We start from the raw sequence: 27568 nt of genomic DNA, 5'->3' as shown, positions 1-27568 counted from the left end.
TCTTTTTTCTTCTCGTCTGTCTCTTGTCCCTTTCATGCCACTCTATTCATCGTAGCTTTAATTTCTATTTCATCTCATATTTATCCAATGCTGACAGCATTCTCTCATAAACCTTAGTCTGCCTTTGTCAACAAAATCTGAACTTGAGCATAGCCTGAAAAAAATATTTCCTGACTAAAGTATAAAAAACCCAACAAAGGCTCCTCTGAAAGTACTAATCATTCAAAAATAATAACCAACTGTTATTATGACACTCAGCAGTAGTTAATGACATGATTGACCAACATGACTTCGATAAACAGGTCTCTGCAGATTTTTTCACCTCTCTCATTTTGTCATTTCCTTTTTTAATTTTTTCTTTCTCCACAGTCTTCATTTACACTCTCCAAACTTTTACCATACTTTTAGTTTCCTCCAAACTATCTTTCCACTCTTCTTTGTTAATCTGCCTTTTCTTCCATCTTTCTTTGACACTTCCCAGCCTGCTGTTGTCTTCCAATGTTTGGGTCTCTCTGATGAGCAAAGACAAACTCCACAGAGAAAATAAACCCGGATCGTCAGCCCGTTTACAGCGCAGAGGCCCAGGAATTAAATTGTATACTTTACAACTTGGCTTGTAGAGGTGTGGGAAAATAGCTCCCTCTTACACTGTGTGTGTGGGTCTCTGTGTGTGTTTGGGGCCCCAATTTGGCAGCTTAAGAACGTGCCAGAGTCCACCTACACCACATCATCACATCTGTTCCTCAAGGCCTCACCTTGATGGGGGTGCTAACTATGTAACTTTTGCTAAGCTGTGACAACAGCATCCTGTGCAGCCACAACAGATTCTTACACGATGCTGTAACGTTTAACAGTCAGCTCACAGAGAAAACATAGCAATCACATATACAACAAACAAATTATCATCTCAGCTCAAAGCAGCAATCACACTTTCCACCCATGTCAAGTCTGTATATGACAAATCAAATTACTGTGACCAAACGGGTGGTTGGTAGTAGCTAGGGTGACAACTGGAGCTGGCCAACAGTTATTGATTTACCCAATATGTGAATATATTTGAACATTACGATCCACATCCTGTCCACACACCTCTAGTACGCTTAGCTCTGTTTCTCATGATTCAAGAGGGAAAGGCTCCTTAATTCAGGGTTTAAAAATGTTTTTTTTTCTGTGGTAAAATCAGCTCACAGTATATGAGACTGAGAGTAAAATGACAGCAGCAGTTCTGGCTGGAAATTAGGAGCAGTCACATGTTCGATGCTCCAATGTAACCACGCTACAGTACACTGTTGGCTTCCCACTCGTCAGCGGCTGGCTCCTGTTTCCACACTTGACATTACATAGCCTAATCCGACCAAGTGGCCAGAATTCTAAACTAAATAGTCCTAACCACACACATGCACACATACACACATGCAGTGATATATTTTGACTCCAACTCAGGAACAATTAGTTCTCAAATGGCAGTTGACACTAAAATATCTCTTATTGAGACGGACTGAACACCATTAGTACTTGGCTCATATTACTCACTGCCAGTCACAGTTATTACACACACACACACACACACACACACACACACACACACACACACACACACACACACACACACACACACACACACACTCACACCTTGACTGTTTGCTTCCATGGAAACGATGGAAACGTAAGATTACACAGCAAGGCATATAATTGAAATGACTGCTGTCTCTGGAGTTATAAAGTGATTCAGCATTGTTATTCTTATCGTTTGTCTGTACAGAATTTAAGTTAGATCATTTTGAGGAGTTATGAATACTAGTGCAGTCTGTGTTGTAAACATGCCTGTTTGGAATGGGCTGTTTGCTTGGTCGGTGGCAGCTTCTTTTCCTGAGCAACAGCAAGTAAAGACCAGCTGCGGGACTCAGTCTACAGAACCCTGGAGCTGCACAGCGGCTAAGGAACAAAAGGCTGGAGAATCAGTTGTCTTCCTTGTTGTTGTGAACGCGCTGTTGTCGTCATCACTTACGTTGATGAGTCCCAGCCGCTGCTGCTACACAGGGCTGGTCGCCTGTTTATTCAAAGTTTATTAATATTGAATGTGTTGTGTGTGCACTTCCCTGTGCCCTTAACAATGCACAACGTGTGAAGCCGATAAGATGAATGGTTCTCAAGACATGCATTCCACATACACATGGGATTATAAATAGATGTATATTTAGATATATATGAATATAAGTTTGAAATATGGTAGCACTCTTTCAATGTCCTCCAGTCAAAGTTGATGCTTGTATTTATGGTGCATTCCTTATCTTTTTACAATTTTTTTGCTCACAGATTTAAAATCTCAAATATTAAAGAAAATGTTTAAACTGATATGACAAAACCTTTTTGACTTTTCTTTTGGAGCTGGTGCATGGAGCATATACACTAGTGTCTGGTTTGTCTGTAAAGTTGAATCTATTTTAGAATTGACATAATCAGTAATTTACTTCTAGTATTGTCGTTGTTATTGAGCTCCGCTGTCAGCCACCCTCAACTACACAAATGAATGAATTCCCCCCCCCCAAAAAAAAAACACTTATGGAAAGAGGACATAATTTCCTCATCTGGATCCTCTTTAAAACACTGTAATCAGCCCAGCAGCTGTGCTTTCTAATTGAGATGGTTGATAACCACCTCACCAACCACAGCCAGGCTCGATAACCATGACACAATCTATCATTACAACACTGCAATGGGAGAAACTGTGGAAAAAGTGAAATCCTGCAAAACTGCCATATTGTCTGAGTCAACCAGGCAGATATATATTTGGAAAACAGATTTACCAGGAAGAGAGCGGAAGAAATAATAAAAAAGTCCCCAGTGCTCCGCCAAACCCCTAGTCATGAGATGAGAGCTCATAGAAGGCAGCCTCCTCCGCCGCATCCTGCTTGCCTCCACCTCACCCCCCACTTCAGCCCCCACCTCTGGTTTTCACTTCCCATTCTCTCCCAGGCTGCAAGACGTTTGTGTCTTGGCTCACTTGAGTGAAAGCAGCCCATATGGATGCTGGTGGCTTAGTTTGGGGTGAACATCAGTGACAGCTCCAGACAATGCCCCCCCACACACACATATGCTCAGCTTTGAGGAGAGCTCTGCTCACCAGACACTGATGTCATTTACTCTCCAGAGGGCTTGATTGCGGGTGGTTGCTTTGTTATGGCTGCATGCTATGCGACAACACTTTTCAAACACACACATTTACTGAACACATGGTCAAACATGCACACAAGCAGACAGCAAACAAACAGATGGAAGGCAAATATACCAGTTTGTAAGTAACATTTGTATTTTTGAAACACGTGTTTTTCAAAAAGAATTTAGATTTTGGTCTTTCCTTGAGTGTTTGACTTACCTCTCATCATGATAACTGCATTGCAAGGTGTTAATCACTCATACACAGAATTCAAGCATAGCATATTTATATAACAGCTCATTTTTGTAGATATGAATATTTTCAGTTTGTAAACAGGTTACCAGCCTAGACTAAACAGATCTTGTTTTGATTCCATAGGGTGACTCAGTACCTGCTGCAGACAACAGTCCATTCGCCGACACAGTGACTTTGGAGCAGAAAACAAGCAGTATCGGTGGTACCAGCGGGAAGGTTAGCCTTTGGATGCAGTGGATGTTACCCAAGGTCACCATTAAACTGTTTGCTCCTGACCCAACTGCCAAAAACACAGGTACATTAACCCAGACAAAACAACCATTCACTCTCATAATTCAGTGTCCAATTAACCTAACCCCAATGTGCATGTATTTGGACTGTTGAAGGCCCCCGCCGAACTGGGATCCAAACCAAGACACCTATTTGATATGAAAAAACAGTGCTAACCACAGCAGCACTGTGCAAAGTTAACCAAAATATTAAATGCTAATTTGTTTGTGTCGAATGTGAAAGACTATAGGAAGGTATTCAGTGTTTGTATGGATCGTCCCCGGCCTCTTTTCTCATTCAGTTATTAAACAATCAGAAGGGGAAAGCAGCTGGGGAGAAAAGAGGATAGTGGGAACAGAAAAATAAATAAATGGGCGATGAATCCCAAGTCAACTGCTTCTTGTTCCCTTTAGTTTAACTGGGGTGATGAAAGGCAAGTTATACATTAAATTGGAGATATTATTATACTATTTAGCATCTGCCAACCAGATCACCCAGCTTAAAGTCTTTAATTGTGTAAAAGGAATGTTGTGTAGGACCTCACAGAGATGGTTTTACTTTGACACATCCTAAATAGGCATTACTTTGGATTTTGGCTTAATATGCACCATCTGAGCTGCAAGATGAACGACCACTGGATTTTCTGGATTTTTTATGCAGCACATTAAGCATGTTATTGAAATCAAGAATTGTGTATGCATGCACACACAGATACCTAATACCACACCAGAGATACAGTATGACTGCAGACAATCTGCTATGATGTAATGTTTTTGAAAGCAATTCCAGATTTAATGGTTCGAGGGTATAATGTTATGCTATTATATGTTGGAAGGTTAGAAGGCTTTGCTAAAAGGCACAAGTCAGTGTTACACTTTCCTTCTTTTAAGATGAGCCATTTAAGACGAAGAGACTAAGCGTTTCCAATGGTCTTACAGGGTGGATTTAGAAAACTCATACATCAATATCAACACAATGTTCTGAGACTATGAGTTTCTGAGTATCTAACAACTTGGGAGAGTTCTTTCCACACATTATCCACAATAAAGCTGACAAGACTTGTGTTTCAATATTAATAAGCCATTAGGAACTTCTGTGTTTCTTAGAATCACCATAGGGCAACAGTACAACAGCAACCATAGTTTCACACGCATGAAGTCCATTTTCCCAAGCTAGTCTGTGATTGTGGGACTTTCTCAGTGGAAACAATGAGAGAGAACCAGCAGTTAAGCTCACAGGCTAGGTTCAGTGCAAAGTTAATCAGTTCTTAAAGCCTACTCACTTTGCCTGCTGAGGGTGGGTCTGCCTGCACACAAGGTGCATAGAGGCACACACATACATTTTTATGAATACATAGGTGTGTTTGTGAGTCTTGACCAGCTTCAAAAACACACTGTGCAGAAACTGACCACAGTAGTTGTATCAGGGCCAAAGGACCTGGACAGGGTTAGATGCAGTACAGGTCCTGGCTCACAGAAATGAAATTCACTCTCACATATAACACTTCCTCTCCTTAATTCCACGTTCTACTATGCTGCCTGTTTGCCAAGGATAAGTGTGGCCACACCATGCTAAAAGAGATGGTAGACCATCTCATCTTTCACAGTTTGGCAAACCAAGGATCAAAACACAAATAAGATGCTTAATGAAGGGAATGCCTTTACATTGTGATTCACTTAATGATATTGCAATGCAGAAAATATTATTTTCTGTCTTTTGTGTGTCTCTGCCAGAGATCTGCGTCATCAGTGAACTAGAAGACCTGAGTGCCTCCGTAGATGTCCAGGATGTTTATACAAAGATCAAATGTAAAGTTGGCAGCTTCAACATCGACCACTACCGACGCAGGTACAGTACATCTAGTACATGTAAACACATCCACATATATATATTTAGGTTATTACTTAACTTGGAGTAAGCTCAGGAGCAGGATTGGATTTAATTAACTAACGACAATACTGCTTTGGCTCATGTTGATGTTCTAACCCATGAGTCCTCATTACTACATTATTATACGAGTACTTAATACTCATGAGTCAGACCACACCCATCTTCAGACCACATCTCAACTCACCTTGAGGGGTGACGTGGCAGTCGAGTGGTTAGTGAGCATATGACGTGGGTGGAAAAGCCCTGCATGTCATCCCCTTACTCTCTTTCGACACATTTCCTGTCTTTCTGTACTGTGCCCATCAAATAGCAGCATCAAAAACCCAGAGATGTAATATGAACTACAGAACTCCACAGACAATAACTCAAATAACTCAATTACTGTGTTAGTCCCCGCTACAGTAGGTGTCTTCTAGACCACATTTTGCCATAATGACCCCACACACACACACACACACACACACACACACACACACACACACACACACACACACACACACACACACACACACACACACACACACACACACACACACACACACAATGCCATGCTGTCATGCCAGTAATTATGTTAAACTAGCTGATGATTTCAATTTAGGGGCAGTCTCTCTATCCATGAGGTGACTGCCCCAACATGCATGTGCTCTCACAGTCCCAGAGTCTACACACGCACGCACACACATTTACCAAGACCACTAACACTTGGTCTGTTTCCACTTCTCTTCATATGGGTGATTTTTTGGATTATCACCTCAGTGTCATCGTCATCCCAGACAGCTGTTGTGGTGGTGACCACAGATTAACAGACAGATGGACAGACAGATGGACCAACAGACTAGACGGATGGGTTGAACAGGCTGCGGGCTGGCCCAACTGTGACTCACGTAGCTGAAGAGTTCAGTCAGTCACTCATTTTCTCTCAGCCTGCGGTGTCTGAATCAATTCACAGAAACATTAACACATTGTTAGGGGAGGAAAACCACCGGGCGATGTTCCATCCTTATGGTAGTCTCTCCCCACGTCAAGCTCCACTCAAAATGGGGTAATTTAGCTCCGGGTTCTGAAATTATTAAAGCACAGTGAAACTGTGATTAAAGATTTTTGGATCTTCTTCCTTGCCTCACACACATATTCTTGCCATTGATTGGAGGGGCCTCGTTTTCCATATCTAAATCCCTTTTTTTCCTCCCTGTATTTCGTTGACTTTGCCTTGATCACATACATCTGTGATGGAGTCAGCAGCTCCAAGTGTGTGCACTGTGTACGTGCCTAAGGTCATGTTCTGTTGGGAAGAGAGGCAAGAGGAGGCAATTCTCCATGTCTTAATCTGAGGAGATAATGAAACAGCGATCTAGCAATCCACCATGTTGCATCCAGCGGACTGGAGAGTGTTTCGCTATGTTTTCAGGTCTGTGCCTGCCGAGACATGTTCCTATAAGTGCCTCCTTCTCTGATTGAGCCAGACATTGACAGGGAGAAGGACCTCTTGGGCTCTGCGCCCATATTTAAATCCATCATTAGCAATCAACACTCTCTCCACTGATTTGAAAATATAAATTAATTCTGATTTGCCAGATTTTAAAATCGACTTAGCCTGGTCCTAGGTATTTTAGTCCAGGTCAGAGTGGGACTCAGGTGACTGTTTTGGCTTTGAACCTGACTAGCAAGGTTTTCACAGACCTCCCTGTTTCACTGTAGTCATCTGATTTATCGTCTGTCAGACCACATGTGTTTTGTACAGTATAGAGAACCACCCCAAGCCATGATAATGTCTGTTATTAGACATTTTTGGGGCGTGAAGGTGTTGTGGGTCATATCATAGTTTTCTGTTCTCACAGGTGTGTGTCCAATTGCTTCTGAGACAGAGCCAACCTTAATCTCTGTAGTAGACCTATGCCTTCCCAAATAGATAATGGGTCAATTTTCTAATTTCTAGGTTATTTCAGTTTAATGTGCATTTAACAACGTGTTCTCAACATACTTTTAACAAACCAAAGTTCTGGCAGGGAGAGACACTGCAACATCCGCGCCAGGTTATAGTCATGGCTGTTTAGGACACAGTGGAAGACCTCTGGGCTCAGGGCCCACTCTAATCTGTATCATCCACGTATACAAGCGAGTCCACAGAGGCTGGAGTCCATATTAATCATTCTGAACAGATAATTGTTTGGTATTTCATCACCCACCCCAGGTGATTTGTGTGCAATGGGTCAGATTAAATCAAACCTGACAGACAAAATGTTTCATCTGGCCTAACTATCTCACTTTTGGAAAATAAATGGAAAGTTAGATAGAGCAGGCAAATATCAATATATAATTGAATGCCCTGTTGTATCAAAAATAGGACAAGAAAAGGGTAAAGGAGGGAAGTAAATTGACAAAGGAGTTGTCAAGGAATACAATATATATATATATATATATATATATATATATATATATATATATATATATATATATATATATATATATATATATACACTCCCCGGCCACTTTATTAGGTACACCTTGCTAGTACCGGGTTGGACCCCCTTTTGCCTTCAGAACTGCCTTTAATTCTTCCTAGCATGGATTCAACAAGGCGTGGTGTTTAAACAATGCTCAATTGGTACTAAGGGGCCCAAAGTGTGCCAAGAAAGTATCCCCCACACCATTACACCACCACCACCAGCCTGAACCGTTGATACAAGGCAGGATGGATCCATGCTTTCATGTTGTTTACGCCAAATTCTGACTCCACCATCTGAATGTCGCAGCTGAAATCGAGACTCATCAGACCAGGCAACGTTTTTCCAATCTTCTATTGTCCTATTTTGGTGAGCCTGTGCGAATTGTAGCCTCAGTTTCCTGTTCTTAGCTGACAGGAGTGGCACCCGGTGTGGTCTTCTGCTGCTGTAGCCCATCTGCTTCAAGGTTCGACGGTTTGTGCGTTCAGAGATAGTATTCTGCATACCTTGGTTGTAACGAGTGGTTATTTGAGTTACTGTTGCCTTTCTATCATCTCGAACCACTCTGCCCATTCTCCTCTGACCTCTGACATCAACAAGGCATTTTCGTCCACACAACTGTCGCTCACTGGATATTTTCTCTTTTTTGGGACCATTCTCTGTAAACCCTAGAGGTGCGTGAAAATCCCAGTAGATCAGCAGTTTTTGAAATACTCAGACCAGCTCGTCTGGCACCAACAACCATGCCACGTTCAAAGTCACTTAAATCCCCTTTCTTCCCCATTCTGATGCTCGGTTTGAACTTCAGAAAGTCGTCTTCACCACATCTAGATGCCTAAATGCATTGAGTTGCTGCCATGTGATTGGCTGATTAGCTATTTGTATTAACAAGCAATTGAAAAGGTGTGCCTAATAAAGTGGCCGTTGAGTGTATATATATATATATATATATATATATGTGTATGCATGGAGCAGAGGATGTAAATTAAAATTAGATAAGGATGCGAGGGAGTGATTGGATATTAAACTCTGTGGGTTTCCTATCCTGTTGGAAGTTGTGGTCTTCTAAACTTCCAACAGCTTCTTCTCCTTCATATTTTAGGCAGGTCTTGCCAAAAGGTGTACCTTTACCTATTCTGAAATGCAGGGACGACCCCCACCCTACCCAGAGAGAGTGGCGTCGGTGACAGTTCACCTTTTAGTCGCGCCAAGGAGCATCACACACAGATTGAAGTTGATGTCTTCCAGATGTTTTGCAAATGGCTGGGAGCGAAGGGTGCCTGGATGGGAGCAAAGAGAGAAGAGAGGAATTATGAGCTGGTGGGGGGTCCATATGTATTAGTTACTGTTACAGCCAAGTGGTGAGATTACAAAAATATTCACACTAACATAGTATGTTAGAAATATCTAACATACAGTACAAACACTAGAAAATGATGCATGCAAAACATGCATGCTCACAACTAAGCCCACTCCTCACTCACTGAACTTGTAATGCTCTGTTGAGGAGTAATGAAGAGGGAGGGGGAAATTCAAAGTGATAGATAGATAGATAGATAGATAGATAGATAGATAGAGAGGGAGAGATACTTTAATTCAGATTATAGATTACAAAAATTCAGATATCCAGAAGTTTACGAATAAGACAGAGACACAATCTGATTGATAAGCTAAATAAATACTTCAAAAAAATAGAGGGAGAGAGGTGCAATGATGAAAGTCCTTAAAATGTCCTTCGGAGTAATGCTGTAAAGTATGTCATTGTAATCGTGTACATGAGTCATGAGCCACTGCCAGAGGCAGGAGTGTTCAACAGTCATAATGGCTGTGGGGACAAACAACCTCCTAATCCGTTCAGTCCTGCAGCGCAGCGAGATGAGCCGTCTGCTGAGGCTGCTTCAACCTGCCAGGATGTGGTGAACAGGATGGCTGTCATTGTCCAAGATGGCCTGCACTTTATTCTTTGTGCATCTCTCCACCACAGTCCCCAATTGGTCCATTTTTTTTGCAGTGACCGAGCCAGCCTTTTTTATCAGCCTGTCCAGCTGATATACTCCCTCCCCAGCAGACAGCCACGTAAAAAAGGACACTTACCACCACTGACTGGTAGAAAATACTGAGCCTCTCATTACATACAGTACATCAAACAACCTCAGCCTCCTGAGGAAGAAGAGCCTGCTCTGCCCCTTTCGGTAGAGGGCATCAGTAGAAGAAATAAGAAGAAATAGCATATGGCATTTTCATTATATTACCTTTTTTTGTGATGCATGATTTTGCATTTTACATACTGTGTGTGTGTGTGTGTGTGTGTGTGTGTGTGTGTGTGTGTGTGTGTGTGTGTGTGTGTATTTTACATACTGTATGTTTTTGTGTTACTGCAAAGTGAGTGATTGTGTCTGTTTTCATTAACTTCATTTGATTTCTGCTTTACAGGTGCTCTCTGCTTCGATGAACACTTATAGAAATCTAATGTTACAAATCATAACTTTACGTTATTGAAATAAAACACCAATTGTATCACCATCTCAAAGAATTTTCTCAAATAGAAAGGAAATTGTAATTTTATGCTGAATTTGATGCATGCCACTAGGCTGTGAAAATTTGATAAGAATGTCAGTATCAGTCTGTGGTTAACTTATCTAAATGTAACTTAGTAAGTACTGTTGCCATTAAAGAGATATTATCAGGCACTGCCATTGCAGCATTAGTAGTCCCAGATGCCCAATTAAAGTTTGGCCGTGTGTGTCTCTCTAGGCCAGGGCATGACTGGCACTCAGGCCACTGTGAAGGACTCATTCTACAGTGCAAGGAGACAGCCGTGGTGAGGCTTCTGCCTGTGCCACAGCAGCAATAGCAGCCTTAGGCTTCTTTATACAGTGCCTCTGCCATTCTGCTGTTCCTAATCAAGGTCACTCATCTCTGCTGATACTGGACAGACAGGAACACAGAGGAAGTCATGATAAGGAAACAAGGTTTTGGCTATAACTCTGGTCTTAAACCTTAAAACCATACCTTATAATTTTGAGGAAAATGGGAAAAATATAGACATAAAATTTCATTCCCCTGTCTCTCCAGTGGCTCTGATTGGCTAAATAATCAAGCCAAGAAAATTGGGTGACAACCACTCGTGTGTTTGTGTCTGATCTGTGGGATCCAAAACTTAAACCAATACTGGGAAAGGGGTCTTTAGACTTTTGGACCTCACTGGGGTTGTGGGAGGAGACTTTGACATAGGCCTCCATTCTCTTGTTGAAGAAATCTTATTGTGGAGATGGTCTTATACTGGTACCTAACAAATGAAATTTGTATTTTACATAGTTCAACTAGTTACGCACTTGAATTATGCAATCAATACAATTAAACAACTTTTTTTAAATGTTGTTTAAAATGGAGTTTTTTTTATTCAAAACTCTTGTCACCCTTAAATGAAACAATTTGTCTAGTGTTATTTATGCTGGATAGTATAAGACCATTCCTCAGTTTTTAATTTATTCTGTCATTGATTTTTCCAAAAAATCATCCATGTTTCATGCTTTTCTTCCTTTTCTCCCCTTTCCTGTGTCTTTTTGTCGTCTCTGCTCCTCTCTGCTTCTGTTTTCTCTTCCTCCTCTTTCCCTCTCCTTGCCTCCAGTATGGAGGATGGTGTTCGGAGCTCAGGCAGCTGTGGAGGAGTGGTCCTCTCTTGCACTGACAAGCTGAACAGACGCACTGTGTTGGTTCGACCCGTCAGCAAGCAGGAATCTTTCAGCCACTTCTCTGGCTTTTTCCCTCCTGTAAGATTCCACTAGTTCTTTTTAGTTGATTCTGCGTATCCTCCATCAACAGTGGCCTAAAAGAAAAGGGATGTTTGCTCCTCAGAGATATTTGAGACACTAGTGCTCTAAATTGAATTCAAACAAGCCTTGTGTTGCTTTAAAAAAATTTAAATGTTTAACTTTTTACATTTATATTAGAATGTTTCCCAATGAATCCATTATTTTATACTTTTAGCAATTTTTCAGTAAATACTTTTTCTTTTATTGACAGGTAATAAGCCCACTGTTAATGGATGTTCTGCAGTTTTTACCTCCGAACAAATCTACCTTCCTTTTAATCACACAGTGATGTGTGAATGAATGTCTTTTAATGGGTATTTAAATGATAGTGTTCTCAAGTATTTGCTTGGAAAAACAGAACTAACTTAACTCTAAAAAAACTAAACAATTCAGCCTAAGAAAACAGCTGCAGCTCCATTAATTCCCTGTTATAAAGGGATTGATACCTTGATCCAATCTAAATTACTGCACAGAAAATGAATAGATTTGCTCAAGCCCTCCTGTATAGCAAGTAGCTTCAGCTTTACTTTTTAAAGTAATACACAGAGGGCGTTCCTTTTTTATTTTGGCTGAGTTCTAAGGTTAATTAAACCTGGCCTTAGAAATTCCAAATTTTAAATAGGGCATTGCTGATGGTAAATTTCTAGATCTACCAAAAGGATCTGTATCATGATTTGAATAGTTATGGTAAATATAGAGGGTTTTTTTTAGCCAAGCTTAACCATCATCACAGAAATCAGACAGAATTAACGCTGAACAGTTGAAGTTTTTCCTCTGTGTGTTGACACTTCATGAGTGTGATTTGTCCTGTCTCACCACTGGTCAGACGGCATCCAAAGTCCTGGAGGGCTCTCACCAGCAGCATGGCTTCCTGTCAATCACCTACACTCAGGCTGTCACCAAAAATGTCCGTCACAAACTCACCACTCGGTCTGAGCGGCCGACGCGCAGTAGTGCGACCACTGCCAACCAGCGGATGACCACCGATCCACTGGCCGACAGCTCACCTCAGTACCTGAGAGAAATCCTGCTGACAGCCCAGCCTTTTGATGTTGTGCTCTCCTGTCCATTACTGGCTACTGTAGCAGGGGTGCTCCAGGTAGAAAAGACTGTTGCTTCTAAAAACTGTGTAACTGCTGGAAAGAAATGTTTTTATTTTTTATTTTCTTGTCTTAGTTAACCTGTAATGTATTTTATTAGGTTTTTCCATGATCAGAATTAATTTCCTTATTTGAACCAGCCAAAAAACAACAAAACTTATGGTTAAGATCTTGTGAAATGATATATGCTTTTGACTTCATGTCTTTTTAGGCAAGGGTGCCAAGACGCTACAGAGAGCGTGGGAAGTCAGCTGGCCAACCAATGAGAAGCCACATGCTGACTTCTCGGTGTTTGCCTCTCATCTACATCAACACCAGTGTGATCAGGATCTTCTGTCCTGCAGTACAAGTCAAAGATCCAGCATCAGGTCAGACAACTACTTGTCTCGTTTGGAACTACACTTGTTTACATATGGTAAAATTTAACAACAATAGGACAACATTATGTCACAGGCTGTGTTTTCAAGACTGTGGTGCCTTTATAAGAAGTCCCTGTCATGGTTGAGAGACATAGCAGACCCACCACATTGTTTTGGTATTTTGCCGAGACATTTGCAAAAAGAAATATCTTAGGCTGTGAAGAGACAACCACAGTTATATACACTCCTACAGAATATAAAATCATTTTCAGAAATTAATTTATTCATTTAGAATTGTAATGACTAATGGTGGTAAGGCTGTACTTTTAAGTCCATGTAAGACAGAGTGCACACAGAACCCAATAGAATCCTTTTTTGTAATTCATAAAAGACGTGATTAAAAATGCTTTTTCATAATTTGATTTAATTAGATTTGTATTGCGCAAAATCATAACATACATCACCTCAAGGCACTTGACATAGTAAGATTGAGACCCTAAAAATTGGAGAAAGAAATAGAGAAACTCAATAAAATCCTTTTTAGTAATTCATGAAAGGCGTGATTAAAAATGCTGTTTGTGTGTGTGTGTCTATGTGTCTCTCTCTGTAGATCTCCAAGTGAAACAAGAGGACACCCTGGTATTAAAGATGGGTTCCCTCAGCATGGCTCCTCAGGCCGATAACCCACTGACCCGCACTGTGCTGCGAAAAGACATCTACCAGTAAGACACGTTCTCTTCTCACTGAAACTTGTGAGACTGTTGTTTTTGTGGTTGACAGGTAAATATATATTTAAATGATGAAAACTGTGGATTTATGGCTCTGTTAAAGGGATACATTTTTTTAAAATAATTTATTCAAAACAAGTGTTTTAAAATGATGCATATTTCATCACACACAACTATTAAGCCTGTAATTCATTTCTAAATTGATGCAAAACATTAAAGTTCCACAGATGCAAATAATATCCCTTGCATAGCATATTAATAATTATATTATTTAAACCTTTTTTACAACTATTCTACTACTACTACTACTATCTTCTCTTGTGTTTACTCATGATAGCTTATACTATGTGTTTGTCTTATTTCTCTAATACAAGATGATGTTTTACATTCTAACTGTCATATTTGACACCTCATCACACTGAAATCTATCTTAAATCTCATCACACCTACATAGCTTTTTTACATTATGCTTCAAAATCGCACACACCGCTGACTGGTTGTATTAGAACAACAACAAACTTGAGACCACAGTTCATTAAGGGTGCCACTCAACTTTGTCTCACCTCAATCACACTCCAGAAAACCTACTTGTGGTGTGTATGTGCCTGTACATGGGTGCACGTTCATTCCTTCATGATGTTTGCTGTCTCATGGGAGATTTTTGGGGTACAACAATTGACAGCGCTGCATTGTGGCTAAGGTGCCCCTGTAATGACAGAGAGCATTGAGTGACACCTTGGGGCACTGCTGGGCCCTACAGCTGAAACACAAAACTGTTGACACAAGCCTCCCATGCCATGTGGATCAAAGCTGCTCGGCAGGAAAAATCTAGACTTCTGAGAGAAATAGTTCAGTGCAAAACACATTTCCCTACTATAGGCAACTAAAAGAATCTGGATTGTGTCATAACTGCCTCTAAACCGCAGCCCCACAGCGTGTGTGAGAGAGAGAGGGAGCAGTTGTGCAAATGGGCAGATATGGAGCTGGCAAACACATGTAATGAGGGAGATAAAAGTGGTGCCTAATGCTTTGTGCAGCTGCAAGTGAGCTGACACAAGATGTAAAATGCAGAAAAAGAAGAAAGGAAGGTGGACAACAAAAGGAGACAAGAGGCCACTTTAGACGTTATTTCTGCCTTCAGTTAGTGGAAGTGTCATATGTAGAGAGAGTGTATAGAGCAGGGAGGCAGATGAGATCTAGGCCTACGGGCAATGTGTAACCAACAAGGCAAGACTGAGAGAACTACCACACTCTTTCCAACCATGTCCACATTTCTCCCAGAGTACCCAAGATGTCTTCCTCCCAGTCTTTCATTTACTCGTTTGATGTACTGGAGAAAGGAATGTATTGATCAGTAACCATAGCTACTGTTTTGCAGGGACTTTTCGGGGGTAATTTTTTATCCCCACTAGTTTCACAAAGTGTACTGCACTGAAATGTTTGTTGTTTGTTTTGGTACAAGTTAGCACAGCTAACTACTACATTACCATGGAAACTGTGCCTACATTTATCTTGTTGACATGTTTGCCATGTTATTTTCATCTCAGATGATAAATGGTGATCTTGTAGGCATGGAAAATAAGCTTGAGTTTTTCTCAGAATTTTACAAAAGAAAACTGTTGGACCAGCCATGCAATTTCACCCCATACTGGCCAGTAATGTTGTTGGCTGTGTGACTCTGGTGCCCAAGTAGATTGCTTCACAAGATGCTCAGCCCTGACCTGAACACACATACCACCGTGTAGCCTTCTAGACATACACAGGCATGAAGTTTACACAGTCGGGCACATGTGTATTTGCAAACAAAAAACTTGCCCACACTCAGTCCAGCATGCGCCTCCAATTGTGCACTTTACCAAATACTCTACATGCAAAATGTACACAAAATACATATATGTATTCTCTCTCACAAACAGTAACAGCAGGCATGGTCATGTGTACAAATACACCCACATTCATTCACCCCCTTAACCTCTGCACACAGAAGCCAAAAACCACCACTTCCCTCTCTGCAGTGAAACCCAGGAATTATGTCCGACCGCTCTCTGTGTTCATCCTTCCATTCCTAACCATGCATTATCTCACCACCTTCCCTGTTCACATCTGCCCTCCAATTTCGGATGATCACACTTCTGAGTCACATGATTCAAAAGCCCTGTCATGTGCTTTGTCAGTGCTGAGCTATACTGTGTGTGTGCGTGTGTGTGTGCTCCCCCAAGTTGCATAAAGAAAATCATAATCTGAGCCTGCAATCATGCAAACCAGTTTGTGTTTAGAATCTATAACCAACTGAAGCTATAGGAATAAATAGTTTCTTTCAAGCTTTCTAGCCATTTGTTGCGATTCTGCTTAAAGCTCACCACTAATGCCACACATTCTCAAAAGTGAATGACTGACCTAAGCAGCTCTGCTCTCTCTGTCTTCTATACATGAAATGATTACCTCACACTGTCCAGGGTTTACTGTAATAACACCCTGGGTAGAGTGAAGGGTAAAATAGCAAGCATGTGTAAATATCCTGAGCATATCTTGAAAGTCTTCTACAAACACGGTTTTTGACACTTCAAACCTCCCCAGCTTCCCTTTCAGCCTCAACATGTTTAGGGTACAGTGTGTATTTATAATGCAGTGTAGATGTATTTCTTCAAAGAAGGCAAAATAAACCAGTTTGACTGTAAAGCTGTAGAGCTAAGTTGATATTCCCCTCCAGATTCATTTGGTAACAATTAACACAGCTTCATTTGATCATATGATGTTAAATTTCGTTTCCCTGAAGGAGAAGGTCCCCAGGGGCCTCTTTACCAAGCAGGAATTATGACACAGTGCTTCAGGCTTCCCCTCTTTCTCCCTCTTCATCTTCAGCTACAAGGCCGCTGTCAATTTACACAGCTGAAATCATTTTCCTGTCTTGAAAAAGTCGGCTTTTTCCAAGTACATGAGAGTCGGCCCAGGGAATGTCCAGCATGCATTCAGCCCTGACTTTCTTGTGGTTTGGGCCCTCTGCAAAATCTCACAGATCTTTTACTCCCCACTCCTATTTTCTTTCATTGTCTCTCTGTTTCTCCTGGTTTTTCCAGTGAGAATTTTTTTCACTCATGGAACACTTAATTGAAAGCTTCTCGTGGGCTGGGGCGAAAGAGGACCACTCTTACAAATACCACAAGAAGATTGAGTTTCCCTATAGGGGCCAACATTCATGTTATTTCTCTGTGGGGTTAAAACAGTTTATGTGTTTGCCAATATCATTGCCTAAAATTGATTTTAAACTGCAATAACTTCAATCAATAAATGCTAAATAGGCATAATTTATGATAGGATTATACGGTTTATAATCAACAGTAAGAGATGTCTTATTAAAAATTATATTATTGCCGTAGTTGTTATTTAAGCTGGACAGATATAATAGGTTAATATATAAATACTGAGTAAATATGTAGTTCATGTAGATGTTAGGTATTATTATAATTACTATGAAGCTTTAATGCCCTAATGCAATACTATAATGAGTCTGATGAAGGACTCAAAAAAGGAATACTCCTTTGTCATAAAATGAAGGGAAGTAGTTGAGAATTTGAAAATAGGGCAGGTGATAGGAATTCAAATCCTGCTCACTCGCAAACTCGGGCAACAATTGCATAAAATGAGTTTGATTGTCAGATTGTATGTTTCAAAAATTTACAGACAAAACACTCACTGATGGAAGGGGGATTTCAAACAATCTTAAAAATGCTATCACTCCTACGGATGGCCTTTTAATGTTAGTGTTCGAACATGTAAGATATTTTGATTCAGCTGTCCTGATTCATTTGTGAGCAGAAGAGTTTTACCTAACAAATGATTGGTGTATTATCCATAAAACTATCCTCATTTAAATAATGGCATTTTTATTAACTGAGCGCATGATTCTCCGTGTATGTGTGTGCTTGTGTTTGTATCTTAAAATAACTTGCTTATTTCCCGACATACCCACACCTAGATGACACAGCTCTAAATTCCATCACTTCCCCAAGTTACCTCATGTTCTGTCAAAGAGAGACTTGCGGAGCATCCCACTGCTGCAAAATATGGTTTTAGTTTTTTTGTTTTGATTAGTGCATATGCCTGCATTTCCCTGGTAACAGCGGATGAGGCTGCTGTGTCACTGGTGATGCAGCGCCAAGTCAACATGATGTGGCTGTATCAATGGTCTCTATTTCACTCCCTCCTCCTTTGTGTTTTTCTAAAACACTTTCCAAAGTATGACTGTTCTTGGTGTAGCGTTTTTGTACATCCCTCTTTGTACAAAAACGCAAAGAGGGATTTTCTCTCCCTACTTTGTTTCCTCATCCTATGTTTATTTTTCTAATCTTCATAACCCACTGATATATTTCTTTCTTCCTTTCCTTATTTCTTCCTTTCTTTCCTCCCCCTTCCTTCCCCCTATCTTTCTTTTTTAATGTTTCATGTGACGACCACTCCTACTCCTATTCATGTCTTATTCCTTTTTAACCTTCTCCCTGAAATCTCTTTCTTTCCTTTTTTTCATGTATTTGTTATTTCCTTCCACTCTGGCTTTTCCTCTCTGTTTCCCCAGCGTTGGTTAGACTGGTCCCAGTCCCAGCACACTATGGTCAGTAAGCCACCCCTTATTGCTGTTGAATGGTTGCCTGGTTAAGCCCATATATATGTTGTAATAAGTGGTTGTGATGGGGATCTCCCCTCCACAGATAAACACAGCCTGCTGAAGCCAGGACCTAGCCTGTTACTAATAAAATTCCCTGGCAGAACATTACATGCACCCTTCTCCCACAGTAGCATCCTTTCCATAGCAAGGGAAGTGTGGATGGGGGAAAAGAGGGATACAAGTCCCCTGAGAGGTGGGAAAGTGACAGAGCTGTACTGTCTTTACTACCACCCGACACTAGGAAAGAACTTTTTTACTCTTTAAGTGATTTCACCTGATCAGAAAATGATAGGAAAGGAAATGTGTGTCTGTTTTTCTCACATGGACTCATACCTTTAGTATATTCATATACAGAATTTTTTTTAAATCAGCGGCAAACCTTTACAGAAAAGCCCTCTTTATAGGGACGGTGTGTACTTATAAAACGTGTATATTTTAAATTACAACATTGAGTAAGCTAATTTGTGTTGTGAGCATATAAAATGTACAAGACGATGTTTATAAGATATGTAATTTGCAGCTGTGGTAAACTACCCCTCTGTAGTTTGCACTTCATTTGTGAAAACAGTTATTACATTGTACTAAAAGGATGCAGGTTTCAGAAGTGGCTTTCATAACATATAACCACTAATTATGACTTATTGCACACACAACTTAATCACAATATATCACGATAAACATTTAACCATATAGAAAATATGTGAAAAGATTGTTGGGTTCACTTCTTGGAACAGTCGGCTGTAATGGGTAATTTAGTTTAAGAGTTACAAGACATTAGATCTGTCCCATAATAAATACAAATTTAACTGGTTTTTAGTCAGGTTTATTCATTCAGTAGTAAAAGCAGAGGTAGCACTTCCATTTTTATTAATTTGAGGCAGTAGAAGTGAATGAGGGGTGAAAGCAGGGTGTAGAACAAAGCTACTTATAGACCTTCAGCACATCATCTCTGTTCAAAGGTGCAAACCTGTCACAGCATCAACAGTCACCTCAGTAAATTCACCAGCGGTCACTGGGGTTCACATACTGCTGCTGCTGCTGTGCTAGTGGTAGGATTAGGAGACCCTATGAGTTGTATGCATTATAATCTCTTGTCCTCACATTGGGGGAAAAACTATGAATGATCCTCTCAGGCGTCTGTGTGACAGCTGCAGCTCTCTTTCTTTATTTTCTTTAAATATGTAATGCCATTCTTTTTTATATGCTCTTCAGCTGGTCTCCTTCTGTCATGTCTTTCTCCTCGTCTTTCTTTTCCTCATAAAACCCCAAGTTCCCAGCAAATGATTCATTAGATGCTTCAGTGCACACTTGCCTCATCACTCACTTTAGTCGGCTGCCAAGTACCCCATTTCCCCGTTTGTTTACACCAGTGAAAAGTGTGCCGGCTTAGCTTCGCTGCTGCAGTGGAGGAGAAGAGCTGCTTGGGCCACACACAGTGACACCCAGGACCTACACTTATACTCTGATTTAGGAGTTGGTTTAAAAACTCCCCTAGCTGCCGAGCAGGTTTAATGATAAACTCCTCTCTGAGGCAGTGATGGCAATTGTGGTTATATCTGTATCAAAAGCATAAAAGAAGACTTTAATGTGATTCTTTTAAACTGCCTTTGCAGAGCAGCATAAATGAAGAGCCACATTCCTAAGTGAACATTTTGGATGGACCAGAATTAAGTTTTGTAATAGTATGGCTAAAAGAAGTTATGTTGGAAATAACTATCTGCTGGCGTAGTGTATTAGTACACAGTGCTTCAAGTGCACATGTGCACTGTGCACTTGAAGCACTGTATACACTACGCAGTGTAACATTATGCAGTAAAGATGTTGTCTGCCGGGATTGCCCAGCCAGACATGGGCCATTTGAAATAACGCTCTCTTTATCTATTTCTGTCTTTACTTTCAGGCTTTAAAAATATAATCAGAGGATCTTAATTCCATATAGTCTACCATCTCGCTATTCTAAATCTTGTCTTTTTGTGAAAATATGGCAGTGTGTCATTAACACAGAACTGTGGGCAAAACCAAACCGACTGAGTAATTCTCTTTAATTGCATTGGTCCTTTTTTGGTCAACTCGCTCTTCTGATCTTTTAGTTGGTTTATGTATATTGATGCTATTACTGCACCTCTCATGACTCTGATATAAATACATGCTTTTGCAAGAATTCCCTTTTGATACAACATGTTTGTCCTAAAGAGTCTTGTTTTATTGTGTTAAAGACAAATGTTCAATCATCATAATGTAATGCAGTTGTCAATCTAAGCTATTAGGACAGAAAACGGGAAATGGCACCGAGCCATGAAAATTTGTTGAACCAGAGCCAAACAACAGAAGAGCCTTATAACAGACCCACCCAGCAGTCAAACAGAGGTAAAGTGGCTAATAGTGTGAGGTATGTCATCAATAGGAATGTCTCAAAAGGGGACCTAAAGCCTGTGCTTCATTCTTACTGTGCTCAGTTTGTGCCTCGGAGACAGCGAGACTTGTGGTTGAGATGATTAGCAATAGACCTTTCTTGGTCACTTGTAAATCATTTAGCTCCACTTGTTTCTATGCCTTTCTTTTAATCCTTTCTTCTACTCTCACACTTTAGATGTACACCCATGTTCTTCCTCTCCTCTTGGGAGAAAGAAGATAAAATAAGCAAAGATTTGAGGGTCAGCCAGAATAAACATTGTTTTTTGTCAGTCCAGCAAATGAAACACCTGGTGCTGGTAAACGCAGAGGACATATTTCACATTGCCTTGACACTCAGGATTAATGCAACATGAAATTGTTTTAAAATGGGGACAGCCGCAACACGGAGTAAATCATACGCCTCTTTTTATTAAAGTTTGCTCTGGAATTTATGTTTTAATTCAGACAGGAAAGGCTGCACAGGGCTGACTGATGAGACTGGAAATTCAGTTCATAAGGGCTCATGTTGAAACAGTTCTCAGACAATGTGTTTAGGAAGTTTAGACTCAGCCACTGAATACTGTCGTTTAAGGTGGATTATTTCCCCCTTTTACCATTTATTTTTTTATTTTTTAGGTTAAGTGATATTTCTCTTTCTTTTCTATGGGAACCAGTGTGATTGATAGAGTTTTCTGTCTCCCAGTTGACACAGCAAACATATCATGCAGGCTGTTTTCCTAAAAAGAGAGAAAATCCCATTTTCCCTGAAAGAGAGACGGGAAGACTCGGTTTGTGTTTTAGTGGAGCTAGTGTTACTAGAGCATAACAGAGGGAACCAGATTAAAGTTAGTGGATGACCAGTTGATCTTTGAACCTGGCTGCTGTGTTCAGTCAAGTCAACCAGTGTCTTCATCTGTTTTCTTAAGAGTGTACTCCACACTATCCAGGCCCCCTACATGTTGCCTTGGCTATATGCTTTGGGTTATTGTCATGTTGAAAGTTAAACCATCAACCTAGTCTCCGGTCAACTAAAATCCACAGCAGGATTTCTTCAAGAAACTCTGTATTTGGCTGCAATCGTCCTTCCCTCAATTCTGACAAGCTTCCCCGAGAGGCACCCTCATGATGCTGCCTCCAATACTCTTCACTATAGGGATCGTATTAGCCAAATGATAAGCAGTACCTGATTTACCAGACATAGTGTTTGGAGTTCTGCCAAAGGGGTTAATTTTTTCTCTCGTCAGACCGAATCATCTTTTTCCTCATTCTTTCAAAGTCTTTTAAATGCCATTTGGCAAACGTAAAAAATGTCATGTGCCTTTTACTTAAAGTGGCTACCAGCCACTCTACCATAAAGGTCTGATTGATAATGTGCTTCTGAGATTGTTTTCAGTGGAGTGTTGAGTTCTTGGTCACTTCCCTGACCAAGTCCCTTCTTGTCTGGGCATTAAGTCTGGCTGGACGGCCAACTTTATTGTACAGAGCAAGTGTTCCTTGGACTCAGTTTCTGTCCAGAGTGAATGATGAAATGGAATCTGACCACTGGTTAATGAGTGTAGATTGATGGGCAGGAATCTATTTAAAAATAGATTAAACACAGTGTGCAAAAAGTAGAGGTCTCAATACTTTCTGATTGCTTTTTATTTAGCTCCGTATTATATTATATCATCTCTCTCTCTCTCTCTCTCTCTCTCTCTCTCTCTCTCTCTCTCTCTCTCTCTCTGTATCTCAAATTCCACTTATCAATCAGGGCAGAGTTCTTCTCCAGAGCTCTACACTTTGTGTTTAGCCACTGGTCTCTTGTTCTGTATATGAGAAGGGAGCTGTATACAGCTTATTGTGTGCTGTGTTGTGGTGTCTGCTGACTTCTGTGTACAGCCTGTGGTTCATTCCATAAATATCTGTGGCCTCTGTGATGTTATTCTCAGGCCCTCTACTCTGTGAGAAGATTGCACCACAACACTTGTATTCCTCTGCCTGCAGTTAGAGGTTTAGGGGGATTTGGAGGGAGAAAGCCTCAGCATGGGCCTGCTATACATTTTTATGGACATTTTTATGCATATGATTCCAATGTAGAGAAAGAGGAGGGGGAGAAACGGGTATTAGGACTCACCACAGGGGAATCAAACGAGTAAACCACAACTTATTTTCCTCTCTTTCTTGGCTCAAAGTGCAGTGGCTGTTGGGGATGCAATGTTGGCCTGTTGTTCTTTGGGTTCACTGGTCCAACACTTTGGTCCAGCCTGAAATGACTTCATCATTTTTGGAGAGATATCTAATACATTTGATGTGGACATATATCATTTAAAGATGATGAATACCTTAATCCTTTGTAAAAAAAAAATCATTTTACATCCCCCATAGGCTGATATGATACATTTGTATGTACAGTAAGCTCTTTTATGTAATGGGTGGAAAACAATAAATACATTTTACACTGTAATGATCCTTAAAGGTTAGGCCCCACATATTATTGTCTGGTTTTCTCCTGCACCACCTGCAGGTATACATTAACTTTTCATTCTTACCAGAAGATAAACCTTTTTAATTTTGGTAACAATATGTCCCTCCTGGTACTCGCATTCAAGCTGTGTGAGCGAGCTCTAAATCTGCGTATTACAGTTACTCCCTTCACGTGTGAACCCTTCCCAGTGCAAAGCCAACACACCCACTCTATGAATTCCCAACAACTGCCCTGTCTTTTTTTTCTTTTAACATCTGGCAGTTTTTCATCCCTTATTTGGTGGCACTCAAGGTGACAGAACGTATTTGAGAGCTTCCTGGAAACTGCTCTTGTGTTTTGGCACACTGCTCTCAGTCAAGTCAGAGTGCATGCTGACAAAGGCAAGAGGGATCACCCCTCAGCTGTCCTGCACTCATAAAAGGGCCTGATCCAGGGGTTGACCACCTGGCTTCAGGACTTCAGCCTCAATGAGTTGGCCTATATGTGTGTGAGAGTAAATGTTTCATCCTGAAGCAGGATACAAGGCTTCCAAGAATACACCCATACCACCAACCTAGGAAGCTCTGTGCTCAGCTGTAGCATGTAAAACACACACATACCAGTGCTACCCTGTCAAAGTGTGGTGTCCGTTTGTGTGTGTGTACATGCAATTGTATGTGCCTGTGTACTCCGACCTCAGCCTTGTGCGTTATGATGTTTTAGTTCCTTTTCTCCCTGCTCTTGACATGTTGATGTTCTGGCATCCTGTTTAGTTGGTTTGAAGCGGTCATTGTACTGACAGGGACACTCACTGGCCACTCAGACTGCAGTATGGAAGGCCAGGTGGACTGCAAGATGGAATTTAGGAATACTGGGAATAGTTACTTGATAGTCAGTGTGTCTCCACTTTGTCTAGTTTCTTTCCTCAGGATTTACTTAGAAATTGCTGAACTTGAGCTGTGTGTTGATATGTACAGCTAGTTTGAGTCAATACATTCAGAGAGAGAGTTGTTTGTGTGTCACTGCATTGTACTATTTCTTCAGCAAACATAAATCCATATAAATAGGTTATGTATACATAAAACCTTTTTTAAGCATGTCATATACATATTTTTGTAACTGTGTTCGGGGTCTGTAGTCTGCTGCCAAGTTACAGTTATCAGTAGGTTATACAGTAGAACATGTGACCAGAGCAGAGGCAATCTGAAGATCAGGTTGAAGTATGAAAGAACAAAAGTCTACTTTAAGAAAGAAACCCATGAGAAAACAATGGTGTCATTGCCTAATGCTTGTGTAATATGAGGCACATTACAACCGCAGGAGGTCCAAACAGACTTGAAAGTAGAGGTGCACAGGTTGGAACTGAAGTGGGTCTTAATCATCATCAGTTGTTTTTAATGCCTATCGCTCAATACTGAAAAGCTTAAATTATATTTGTAATCAACTCAATAATATTAAATACAATTCCCTCTAAGTTCACATGTTCTGTCTTGTTCTGCCACTCTTATATGCTCTTAACACACAGATATTCTTCTCTAGTAAACAAATGTAGGATGTGTAAAATAATATCCTTTGTTTTGCTGTTTTGGCCTTCAGGCAGTCACTTGTTCCATCTATCCCACCATTAGCAAGTAGACTGTTTATCCTTTAAGGGAATTTTTTGTAGCTTGTTGTTTCTGAAACACGTTTTATCTAATTTGTTGAAATTCTCTCAATTTCCCAAAAGCTGGTATCTGTGGCCCTCATAGGACTGTAATAAACACAACCAATCATTAAATTTGGTCCAACTAACACAACCTTCAGCCGGGGAGACGTACACTGAAAGGATAGAGAGATTAGCAAGCAAGTCAAGGAAAAGTCAGCCTCAAGCAGTTGTCAGTCAGTGCACATTCATGTGTTTTAAGGGTGAGAGGGCCGAAGGGAGGAGGTAGGATGTATCAGTTGCAGACTGGAGCCACAACTATCTGACATTGGGCGAGAGTCGGGGTACAGTCTGGACAGGTTGCCAGACAATATTAATGTACCTGAGGTAATATTGAATGCATCAATAACTGCATGTAGGTTCTATGTAGTACCACACCCCAGGTAAATTACAGTCAACATTTTGTGAAGATGTTTCTTTTTTTTAAATATCTGTATGACATGGAAGGGTCAGTATAGATTGCAGATCTTTCCCTGTCCCATATATTACACATGCAGAGTCTAATAAGTTATTTTGAATATTAGAGCAGTGCCTGTTCTAAACCTGCTTAGTTGGCCAGTGGTCAACAACCTTTTTTCGAGCCCAAGATCACTTTTTAATCCCAAATGTAAGCCGAGATCTACCACCCTGATATTTTCCAAAAAACCCACTTAGGAGGGTCATATTTATTATTTTTTGTCATTGCTGTTAAAGGAGCATAAATATACACATATAAAGGCAGTTATGCAACTTTATCTGTTAAATGCACAATATTTAGCTTCAGTTCAACAATAAGTTGTGCAGAGGAGCTGCTACTGCAGCACAATGTTTTTACATAGGCTTTGCCTTGAATATGGCCACAAATATGGCATTTCCATGTATAAAAGTAGTCCTGTGTACTTAAATAAATACTAGTACTAAACAGTATGAAGCCGTGCATCTTTTGGAACGCATACAGAAAGTGTTGCAACCATTTATGTTTGTGACATAAATTCAACAGGTAAACATTAAAACTCAGCTGAAAGAGGATTTTCTCTGTTTATTCTGCTGTGAACCACAATGTTTATCTGTCTATGTCACAAATGTGTTTCCAACACTTCCCGAACCCATTTCAAAGTAAAAGCACTCCAGCGTTTCACTTTCTGAATCCTTTCATTTGTTCTAACCGGGCTTCGATTGCTATCGACAGACCAGAAGATGCACGTCTTCATATCGTAGAGTCCTGACATTATGTTTAGTACATAATCCAACTTGTATTCAAGGAAGTTGATATGATTATGATATAACTCCCCCACCAGTAGCGGACGTACTGTCAGTGTGAACAACTGACAACCGACTCACATCTGGTCTGCGGAGCAACCGCAACCTGTGAGTCCTTTTTTTATTGTTTTTTTGCTGGACGTTGTTTGTAGAGTGAAGTTAGAAAACTTTGCGTTCATCCTAGGTGGTTTATTTGCAGTGAAGATTTTATGTTTTTCATAAAATGAAACAGATTTTTCATTTATGTGGGTTTTGTATATAAGTTTGAATGATTTACTGAACTGCTGTTATTTTTCCATACATAATATATGTCAGTTATTTCAAAGGTGTGTTGAGTAGTAACCAACACAATCATCAGATCCAAGTTCACAACCTTTTATAATAAAAGCTCTGTTATTCAGCTCGATATAGGTATTGCAGCGACAAAACAATTGATATGCTTTTACTTTGAAGGCAATTTGTCAAATAAGAGTGATTCTGCAATGACGGAGGGCAACATAAGTGCTGGTTGCTTGTTTATTTATTTTGTATTAATATTGAACATACTGCATGTCGTAGGGGTTCCTTATACACACAGACGTTTGTAGAATTAGTACTTACATGTACCCATATATGGGTCTATAATACCTGTAAGTGTTGTAATTTATAGACTGTGTATGTATGCGTGTGTGCGTGTGTGAATGTCAGTCATATTACTTCAGCCACAGGTTTGAGAGAACCACAAAGGGAAATGTGAAGCCACCATGTAGACAACTCTACTGTGGTGGTCCCCTTTCTTCTCTCCATAACTTACCACACACACACACACACACACACTCTCATATAAGACCTCCAGTCAACACCCCACCCCGTCACTTTATCATTGCACGCATGCACGGCTCTAGTTACACACATGTAAGCGCGGCAAAAATTATTAACTTTAGCAAATATGCTTTGCACCATATATTTCTGCTGAATTAAATGTCCAACTGTTGGCAAGACTTCTCTCCATTCCTCTGTGATGACGAGGATCCAGCTTTTAAAGAATCATTGTTCGCCCCTTGATAGGTTTCCATTAACTCTTGAGATGAGAAGGCAAATGAAAAGTTTGAAGGGAGCTTTTTTTCTCT

General features: G+C 40.4%; 1 protein-coding gene across 1 annotated transcript in view; it reads left to right on the top strand.

Annotated features, from left to right (window-relative positions):
• Positions 1-27568, top strand: part of LOC118113661 (vacuolar protein sorting-associated protein 13B-like) — a 311783-nt gene that overhangs the window by 159884 nt on the left and 124331 nt on the right. Inside the window, exons 26-31 of the mRNA XM_035163589.2 lie at positions 3536-3707; positions 5416-5530; positions 11648-11789; positions 12658-12930; positions 13143-13299; positions 13901-14012. Coding sequence (XP_035019480.2) covers positions 3536-3707; positions 5416-5530; positions 11648-11789; positions 12658-12930; positions 13143-13299; positions 13901-14012 — 971 coding nt within the window. The remainder of the gene's footprint in view (positions 1-3535; positions 3708-5415; positions 5531-11647; positions 11790-12657; positions 12931-13142; positions 13300-13900; positions 14013-27568) is intronic.

This window comes from Hippoglossus stenolepis, chromosome 8 (genome assembly GCF_022539355.2).
Source record: "Hippoglossus stenolepis isolate QCI-W04-F060 chromosome 8, HSTE1.2, whole genome shotgun sequence".
In the NCBI taxonomy this organism is placed as follows: domain Eukaryota; kingdom Metazoa; phylum Chordata; class Actinopteri; order Pleuronectiformes; family Pleuronectidae; genus Hippoglossus; species Hippoglossus stenolepis.
The sequence above is the reverse complement of the archived record's forward strand: the minus strand, read 5'-3'. Positions and strand labels throughout refer to the sequence as shown.